At 40.5% G+C, this 10,208-nt stretch overlaps 1 protein-coding gene across 4 annotated transcripts in view; it reads left to right on the forward strand.

Annotated features, from left to right (window-relative positions):
* The window catches only part of IGF2BP3 (insulin like growth factor 2 mRNA binding protein 3), a 114,360-nt gene extending 107,226 nt beyond the window's left edge, over positions 1 to 7,134 (forward strand). For all 4 annotated transcript variants that reach the window (XM_040590098.1, XM_040590099.1, XM_040590097.1 and 1 more), the window contains 3 exons: positions 1,991 to 2,122; positions 3,466 to 3,579; positions 4,505 to 7,134. In XM_040590098.1, coding sequence (XP_040446032.1) covers positions 1,991 to 2,122; positions 3,466 to 3,579; positions 4,505 to 4,606 — 348 coding nt within the window. In that variant the 3' untranslated portion in view covers positions 4,607 to 7,134. The remainder of the gene's footprint in view (positions 1 to 1,990; positions 2,123 to 3,465; positions 3,580 to 4,504) is intronic.
* Positions 7,135 to 10,208: the final 3,074 nt, after the last annotated feature.

The raw sequence follows: 10,208 nt of genomic DNA on the forward strand, positions 1-10,208 counted from the left end.
GCCTGTGAGATTGGCATCCTTTCCCTACTACGTTGTGTTCTGCTGCTCGCGATTCGTGTCCATGGTAGCTGCGGTGGCTTGCACCCCTTCCTTCCTCAGCGGCAGTGGCCTGAGGATGTTGCAGCATGCAGGGCTGTTAATTAGCAAGGCGAAGGGAGGAGAATATGCCGCTGTTCCCAGCCTCTGCTGCAGTGCTCCCGAGAGTTTAGGCAGACCTGTGACACCAATGTTCAGGAAGGATCATGTTGCCTTGGGGTCCGCGACACGTGCAAGCAAAGTGGAATCTAGTGTAGGACCACGTTTCAGCCACTACTTTACTCTGAAGGAGCTGCAGCCCAGTTAGGTTGTTTCCCTACCTTAAAGACTCTTCCAAGAGCTGAAGGATTTGGGATGTTGGAAATACATCATCTATCTCTTAAAAAGTCAACATCGCCCTGTGCTTTATAACTCAGCAGTAATGTGTGCTTCTTTCCTGTAGTACCTCTCCTGCTGAGCCCTGCAGCCTGTGCAGGCTGTCAAGGTGTTATGCACATGAAAAGCATTGCTACTGAAATAAAAAGAGCTCCACTGGCTACTCTCTGTCTCTAACAAATTTGGGAATAGTGTCAAAATGTGTCAAAAGATGATGGCTGGGAACAGTATTTTATCTGCTCTTGGCAAACCCTTTTGAAGTGTTTTCCTGGAGCAGGGATCTCTGATTCTCTAAGGCTTGTTGATGGTGCCAGAATATGGTAGTTATATTGAGGTTATGTACAGCTTTTTTTGTAGTCTTTTGTGTCACTGGAAAAGCTGGTAGCTTTTGTCCTCTGTGACAGGATCCTGCAACCTGAGTCTGACTTAGACCAAATACTGAGTATTTTCAGCTCCAAGGTCACAAAATGTCTTTCGTCTTACCCATTCTAGAGTGGAATGAACTTGAGTAGGGGTTTAGGACATGAGCTAGAAATAAGATAAAATAAGTTGCCACTATTTAAAGTAATTATCACATCATGCAATCTTTGGACTTCTCGTATTCCGTTGGAGTGGTGGCCTGTAAGATGGTTTGATATAGCATGTACACGGTGACAGGGCTCTTGTGTGTGATTTGAAGGTGATAAAGAATCTGAACTGGAAAGGCTTTGTGGTCCTAGGTCTATGGCCTTTACAGAGCATCTCTCTTCAGTATCGCAAGAGAAGTGTTCTTTTGATGCCTCTAGGAGATGCAGAGTAGAAGACCTGGTTACCATCTCTCAAGAATTCCCTGATGAACAGCAGGGAATAAGGAAATAAATGTATTTAAAAATCAACAAGATTCACGAGCTTAGTCTCAGCAGACAATTCTTCTTGCTACCTGGCATTTGCGTGCTCCCCAGAAAAGAACTGTGTGCTGGTTGGAGTAATACTGTTCCCATGGTGCTATTTTACTGTTTAGATCTAGGCAGTTTGATTTTTCACTTTAGAAAACTGAGGAAAGTCAGATTTATTTATTTATTTTTACACAATATGTTGTAATGGATTGTAAAAGTAAGCTGATTGCTCTAACTGGAGTCTTTCTTTATCCCATGATGTGGCGGTGGTGGGTTGTGGCGCGCTTTTTTTTTTATTATTTTATTTTAACATCCTTAAAATAATTAGTTTCTGAGCCAATTAATTGCATTCTGTGCTTCTGGGTGTAATAAAACGCTTCAGCAGACAGTTCTTCTCTTGACCACTCTGTACCTCTACAGACATGCAATGGTTTATTTTAAAAGCAGTATTTCTACTGAAAAGCAGAATAATGATGAACTCTGTTAAATTGCTCCATGATTCCCTGGTTCGTCATGCAAACTTTAAAGTTGGACAGCAGTGCTGCTTAGTTTGGTACAAGGACTTCTTTTAAGAAAAATAGTTATTTTATTTATTGGTGAAAACACTTGGGCAGGGTTGTGTACTGGGAATTCTTCTGTCTGGAATTTCTTGAAATTAACTAGTTTTCAATAAGTGCATTCTCTAACTGAAAGCGTTTTTGCAGGCTCAAGGGAGAATCTATGGAAAACTTAAAGAGGAGAATTTCTTTGGACCTAAAGAAGAAGTGAAACTTGAGGCTCATATAAAAGTGCCATCCTATGCTGCTGGTAGAGTTATTGGTAAAGGAGGCAAAACAGTAAGTAGCTGAAATAAATCTTTTAGCGTTGTTCAGTTATGTTCTTTATTTCATTGTGTATATATGTATGTCTTAAACATTTTGCTAAGTAATAGCTAATTCTTTGAAGTTATGTTAAAGCAGGTGCTATTTTCTTAGCTGTACTTGTTAAGCTTTCATTTCTTTTAGAGTAGAGGCATGAGAAGCGAATCTCATAGAATGATTTATTTAATCTAAAAACTTGTCTAACAAAAATTGGTAGTCCCAGTCAGATCTTGCAGGGCTTTATTAATAGAAATCCAATTCTTCCATTTGGAATGAATACATTCCCACTCAAGACCTGCTTCTGTGAACTTTAGCTTATGCCAGATTTCACTAATCTCACTTAATTAAAATCAAATCCAGTGTATCCAGAGGTAGAATTTCTGGCCAATACTGAGTGAAAGCATGATTTCTAAATTAGTAGGAAATTAAGGCATGTTTAGACCTCAGTATTACAAAAAACTACACTTGTTTTTGCTTCAACTTAATTGATGACATTTCTTAGGCTCAGTTTGTTGCATAAAATCAAGTTACTGAGATTTTTTTCAATCCTGGAAAGGGGCTGGTACTCTCTGGTATTTTCACGTGGTTGTAAGTCAGGAGCTAGCTGATATTTGCAGAGATGGTTCAGTCCTGGGTCTCCACCCTTGAGTGCAATGGGGTCTTGAAGTTAAGTGTTAGGAGGCAACGTGGTCTCTTTTCTTACTTGTGGTGGTAAGAAGTTTAAGGACAAACATCTCTGAAAAGTTGTTCATCTGAAACATTACTGATTAAATAATGCTATGCATTTCTAAAATAAAATGAGTCTAAATGGGTCAAAACTCTAACCTTACCTCGACTTAACGTTATGGAAGCTGAAAGGCTATTGAAAATGATTTGGACACTTCTCATCCTTCAGTTTGGAGTTTTTCATCTCGTGGAGATTCTTCAAGGAAAAATGTATAAATTGACTTTTTTTTTTCCTCCCTACATTACACATTGTATGAGTTTTCTGACCTTAAACATGTAAACTCGACTGTAAACACTGCAGCATATCTTTGCTTTTTCAAATCATGTATTTAACACCTTCTGTGCGTTGTATTTAGTCTTTAAAATGCTTCTACAAACGCAGAGGAGTTGGTGCTAACTTTTATGTTGGAGACACGAAAGGCTAATCCTGCAGAGTGCACGCTGTTGCACAAAGATGCTTTTTGTTAATGGGTTTCTTCTTTTAAAGGGAACTTAGACAATGATGTTTCTGTGGTCAGCAGTATCTTTGAGGCTTGGTGGCTGTGGGATATTTGTTTGCGTAGGATTTTCTGACTTCTACTATCTATTTACAGGTAAATGAGCTTCAAAACTTGACAAGTGCAGAAGTTGTAGTCCCTCGTGACCAGACACCTGACGAAAATGATCAGGTGGTTGTGAAAATAACTGGTCACTTCTATGCATGCCAGGTAGGAGGACTGGAATGAATTTCTGTATTCTCTTGATGCTTCCACGGTCTGTCTTTTATATCCACGTGCAGAGCCAAGGGATGGAAGACTTTTACTCAGGATACAGAAAGCACTGCTTGCCAGGCTCCTCTAGTTGTCTTGCTGCAATAAACTTTCCTCATGCCTGTGAGAGAGATTTATAACGATATTGCACTGTTACATAGGTAAAACAATCTCCCTGAATTCTCTCATTGATATATGTAGGCTCTGGCACTGCTAAAACTTTCAAATCGAAAGAAAACCCAAGTTGTGATTGGACTGAAATTCAGATGGAAGGGAGGTACAAGCCATCTCATAGGGTGCAGTTCTTGCCAGGTTCTATATATGCAACATGTCTACATCACTCGATCTGATTTAATATCGTAAAGAAAAGGATCACAAGATTCCTTCCCTCACTTAACTTTTAGTTCAGTCCAGTTTCTTTTGACACTTTGCTACAGGTGGCTTGTAGTTCAGGAAGGATATGGGAAGGCTGGTTAAGTCCTGTAAGTCTGGCCTTCTGGATTCCCTGTTGTAGAAAAAAAAATTGTTCATACTCTATTAAAATACACAGTGGGTTCTTGTAAAACATTATCTCCAGAGGAGTAAAACAAAAGTAGCCCGTAGCTTCAGCAACCTTAATGTTGTTAGTCATCTTCCTGTGCTCTTGTGTGCTGTAGTACAGATGACCGTGCAGGTAGCTGTGGTAATTGGGGAAGGAAGAAAAATTAAAAAATTGCACATCGTTACTAACCCAAGCGTATTTTAACTAATGAGTAATCTTGTCAGTACTAGGAATTTAGTTATTCCAGACTTTCTTAATCCCAGTAGCATCTACAGTTGATTTGTAAACAGCAGTCACTGCAGCGTGGCGTCATGATGGGGTCTTTCTTCTTGTGTCCTCCAGCTTGCTCAGAGGAAAATTCAGGAAATACTGGCTCAGGTAAGAAGGCAGCAGCAACAGCAAAAAACATTGCAAAGCGGACAGCCTCAGCCGAGACGGAAATAAAGGTTTAGGAAATGGCCCATCAGAGACAGATGCCAGACCAAAGACAGACTGTGCGACAGAGACGGGTGGTGAGCACCTGTTGAAGCTATATGCAGAAGATCCACCAAGCCAATCACCTGTTCGAGGACCAGGCAACCGTTGAACGCTGTCTCTGAGAATGTATTCTTTAGGCTCTCTCAAACTTTTGAAACCCAGCTTTAAAATAAGGACCCCTTCACTTCCCTTTTGTTCTATTCTCACAATTTAACATAAACTCGTTAGTCTTTTTTTATTGTTCTTATTATTCCCCAACAATTTTAGAACTTGGTTTAATGAAGCTTTCTCTTCTGAGTTCACTGGTTTAAAAAAAGAAAAAAGAAAAGAAAAAAGAAAAAAAAAAACAACAAAAAAAAGGCATTGCTCTTATAGGTCCAGTTGTAAAAGAAGAAACACATTTGGAGGGTGGGATTGCGGGTGGGCTAGGGTTAGAGCAAGGGCATTGACAAGAGTTTAAGTGTTAGTCCCAATGTTGAAACAAGTGGCATTTTTTAAAAAGAATTTGGTTGCATTTTTACATAACACTGCCATGAATAACCTAAGGGAAGTGTTGAATGGTGTTGGCCAGGGCATAAAAAGATAAATATGCATTTTACTAAACTACCTCAGGCATTTAGTACCTCAATGAGAAATTGTTCCTTTTTTGCTTTTTTTTTTGGTATTTTGTATACTTTATAAAGCTAATAGTTCTTGAGCATTTTATTTTTTTAAAAAAAATTAAAATTTGATCAGCCACCAGCCAGGAGTACTACAGACTTATCGGGGAAAAATATAGTAGAGCACTTCTAGCTGCTGGCTGATGGGAGTAAGGTGGGTAAAAAAACATAGCCTCAGATTTTCTGAGGGCTTCAACACCATCATTTGTTTAAAAAAAAAAAAAAAATTCAGTGAATGTTCAAAAGATAGTGAATGATGCCAACATTCTGATAGCAGCAATGCCGTTTAGTTTTCTTTTAAGATGGGATGAAAAAGTTTGTGACGGTACTTTTTTGGGAACAGGACAAGGAAGTGATGGCAAGAGGCTGGGGTTGGGGGAAAAAATTAGAAGGCTGCAAGAGGCTGAATTTTTTTTTTGTGCTACTTGATTGAATGCATGAACCCTTTGTGCCTTTGACCATCACTACCTAATAATGCTACATTTAACCATTTGCAGCCCATTTGGACTTTGCCATTTTGTTCAAAGAGCAAGCTTCATCTTCAGTTTGATAGAACACTTGATCTGCTGGAGTGTATTGCAGGCCACAAGGGTCTCTGCTGCCTGCAGATCACATCATACTGCTTTCAGTTACCACGATGGGGGAAGGTCAAACAGTGTTTGATCACATTGAAAGATAATGAAAGGCTAAGTTTACATATCCAGCCGCTGTTATGGGCCACACTAAGCCACTTTGAAGGTTTAAAAATATTACAAGGAAAAAAAAACAAAAACCAACAACCTCTCTAGCCTGGCTTATAATAGATGCAGCAGGATTTATGCACGTTCTGCAACCAACCATTAGAGGGAAAAAAAAAATGTCAAAAGGCAGGGATAACGGGAAAGTTACCAAATTTTTTAATTTCCGAATGTAATTTGAATGATGATTGTGGTAATAGTGACACATTCAAGTTTCTACAATAAACTTCAGTCTACCTCAGTTTAAGAAAAAAAAAAATGTGGCAACACATGGTGCATAAAGACTGCTGTGTGTGTGTGTGTGTGCGCGTGCGCGCCTGTATGTGTGTGGTCGACAGAGCCATGCTATTACCTCTGAACCTTTTTTTTGTGATGTTTTTTGTGCATGAGATGATCAGAATCACCATGCTGCACTGATTTGAGGGGCACAATGAGCAAAAACATTTGTTTCATCATTTTGTTATCTACCTCTTAGGTTCATGTTGAAATAGAGGCATTACTACATAGACTAGATAATTTTCCCAAAGATCATTGTTGTACAGATTAGATAATTTTGAAAATGGTCTGAAGTGGTTTTCCTGCATCTCTTCTTTACTAATTGGTTTAAAAACCACAAACTTATGTTGTAGTTTTAGCAAAGAAAAATGAGTTTCTTTTCCTTTTTTGACAGTGACCTTCATCTAGCCTTTAGGATAATTTTTTTTCTCTTACAATGAATTTAAAATTACTGAAGTATGAAAAGTCATAGCATTTTAATTTTCGTTGAGGCTTAAGTCAGTCTGATGTTCCTTTCTTAACATTTGAGGAGGATTTGACTTCATTATTTTCCATAAAAATTATTTACAAATAGGCGCTGCATTTACATCTGATGATTTAAATACTGTCATCTCTCTTAAATTTCTAGACTTAGTATGGTAAATCATGTTTTTCTTTTCAGTTGAGACTTGGTAATTTGGAGTATTTGGGAATAGCTAGAAAGTAAATACTGTAAATGATTTCAATATTCACAAAGTATGGATCATTTTTCATCTGTAATGTGCCCCCCAATGCAGCTCCACTTGCCAGATGCCTCTGAATGGAATAAAGAGTTTAACTCCTATCATCAGATAAAGTTGTGTGGTGTTTTTGTAAGTTAATGAGGCATAGGGACAGACTGTTCCAAGTATTTGTGGTACTTCAATCAAGTTGGTTTTCTGTCCATAATAATAACTGGATAAGGATGAACAGTCACCCACAGGTGTTCCGTAGCTGCTAGGGCACCCAGCAGCCACGTTACAATGTTTGCACTTCCCAATACAAGCAGTGACTTCTGTGGCTTATAATTCCTCTTCTCCCCCCTCGTGTAAGAATGCTGTACAGTCTGTATTACAGCCTGTTTGTTTGTGGATTCGGCCTTACGCAGTTCACCTAGGCTGATCTGCTGCGGAAGGGATGTGCGCTCCACAGTCCCAACACAGGGCAAACATGAAAGAATCTTTTGAACAGGTTTGAAGTGAGATCTGAATTGCAGTTTGTTTTGTTTTTTTTTAAAAAAAAATATTTTTTTGGCTGCTTTTTACCCAGTCCTTACATTGGTGCTCACAGCATGATGAAGTTGTGTAATGTACGTGGCCCTAGGAGCTCGGATAGGCAGGAGCAGTCACAGCAGCAAGCAAATGTGGCTGCAACCCCCATCTTGCTCCTGCCACCCCACCCCCCCAAATACACACTGCTGATGAGGTGGTATTGCCTCTCAGTTTGGAGCCTTGTTAACATTGTTTGGAACAGAAATGAGACTAGACGTTTAACCAAATGCTTTAGAGCGAGAGGGAGGGATTGGGGAATGAAGGAGTGCCATGAATAATAGAATTCTTTCTCTCTTAAAGAGGAGTGGAAAACCAAACTTGGTTTCCAGGCCCTTGCACCCTCCCACTTGTCTTCACAGCTCATTTTCTGGGACCAACCAGCAGAAAGAGGGAACTGAGAAATGATGGCTGTAAAAGACACTGCGTAGGGAATTGCATTTCACAGGGAGCTCTGAGCTTGTTCTTCCATGCCGGTATTGAGCTACTTTCTCAGAGCCAGCATCCATGCCCTTTGAGCAGCGTGTAAGAAGTTAAGCCTTCCTCTGTATCACTGGTGCATTTGTGACAGCTAAACCCCTGACTGTTTTAAGCATTTGCTTAATCATGATGCTTTTATTTGCTTCTAACCTTCCAAAGCTTTTATTTCTGAGCTGCAATTTCAAAGGCATGCGCTCTGTGTGTTAGTTTCTGTTAAGTGAAGCATGTGTGCTGTGCGGGACAGCATGGTCTTGGCATGGTACTAGGGCATGGGATTCTTAAATGAACGTGAGGAATCGCGGAGGAGGCACTCGAGCTGGTCTGTAACAGAGATGGTAGCTCAACTGACGGACACAAACGCTGCTCGATAACGAAGTCCCTTGATGCAGTGCAGGAAATTAATGAAATGATGACAAAAGTTCCACCCTGAAAATTGTTTCTCCTCTTCATCCCCTCATCAAGGGATCCCAGACAGCCAAACCTGCATGTACCTCTGCACAGGACTGAGTGATGAACCTACAGACTCATTGGAAAACCTGCTCCGTATTTTTATTTTACATGGGAATTGCCTGATCAATGGAACTGAAACCATTCCCAAGTGTTTCCCTTCTGAAAGGGGTTTAGTGTTGCACGGTACCGACCATCCAGACTGCCTTTATTAATTCCTGCATCCCACCTTTTGAGTGTCAGGGCAAAGACTTGCCAAGTCAGGCAGGTGACCTGGCTGGGGCATCGCGGTAGCTCAGCACGGGTTAGGACTGCTCCTGTTAAATGCAGGATGAGGAAGTTCTTTCCCTGAGCTGGCAGTCCTGATTCAATAGCAGCCACTGGATATTCAATATAACTCCTTTTCACAACATGCTTTGGCAGTAAATTCAGTTATACTTTTTCATTTATTTTACTGATTTTTGTCTCCTTGGTTAATTTGATTTTATTTTGGTCTTGGTTTGCACACTGTTATCCCTTTCCAGCTGTAAGAGTCCTAGTCTGTTCACACAGAAGCTGTTCCCGAGCTCTTTATGTTTTTTTCTGGGTGCTGCTTTTGCTGCTGTGCTCTTTGAGATGGGACATACAGATGGGTATGCAGTTCTGGTTACTAAATGTGGGTTCACGTAATAGTGTAATGTTTGCTGAACCTGCCTCTATTCATTTAGTATTACTTATCTTCAGCAGCAGCAAAAGGCAAATGGTTTCAGGGAATGATCCAAAGTTACTCCCACGCATCCCTCCTAGGAGGAAATGCCTGGTTTAGAACCCATCATGCTGTAAGACAGCCAAGGTTATCTTCCCCCGTGTGGATTACTTCCTGACAAGTATCGCAGAGCATTTTGAAAACCTTTCTTTGCAGTCAGACTTAACACCAATACCTTTATTTCATGGGCAAAGATGTTTTATCTGCATAGTCTAACTACATTCAATAAATGTTCCTTGCTTAATTTGCAGAGCTATCTGCTGCCTCGTGTCACAGAGCAGGTGAGCAGGAGGCAGTCACTCCTGAAAAAACAGGCTAAACAGAGCAAGAAAACACAACCACTCTGAAATGAGGAAGAAGGGGTGGGTTTTGGTTTGGGGTTTTTTTGGTTTTTTTCAAAAAAAAAAAAAGTGACCACCATTTCCGCCTGAACAAGCAGCTGCTGTGCAGGGAAGAGATGCAGACAGGGCTTGAAGTACTTTGTGGGGCTATGAGGTAAAAAAGGTGAGCGTCCTCAGGATCCGCTTCTGTTCCTGCTTCCTGATGCATGGCACAGCAAGCCTCTGCAGAAGACGTCCTGTTCTAGCGATGAAAGCACTGTCCTACAGTGGAGAAAAGCATCTTGTTTTACACAGTTTTGTAACCATCTTGAAAGCTCTTCTAACTGGTTATGGGACCGTGCAACAAAGAACACACAGCACTTCTGAAAGTGCTGAACAGACTGTTAGCAGCAAGTAAGGCTCAAGGACTAAGGAATTCCTTTAGAACCACTTTTGCCTGCCTCAGAGAAGCTGAAGGTTTATTACACTGCCACAGTGTGTTGCCTCAGTGTCTTCTTCCAGAAACCAGGTGAGAGGAAAACTAGGAGAGGCGCCAACTGCACTCTCAGAATGAGCTGAATGTTTTAATGTGAAGACAAGGAATTGAAGCTCTTCAGGG

Source organism: Falco naumanni, chromosome 4 (genome assembly GCF_017639655.2).
Source record: "Falco naumanni isolate bFalNau1 chromosome 4, bFalNau1.pat, whole genome shotgun sequence".
In the NCBI taxonomy this organism is placed as follows: domain Eukaryota; kingdom Metazoa; phylum Chordata; class Aves; order Falconiformes; family Falconidae; genus Falco; species Falco naumanni.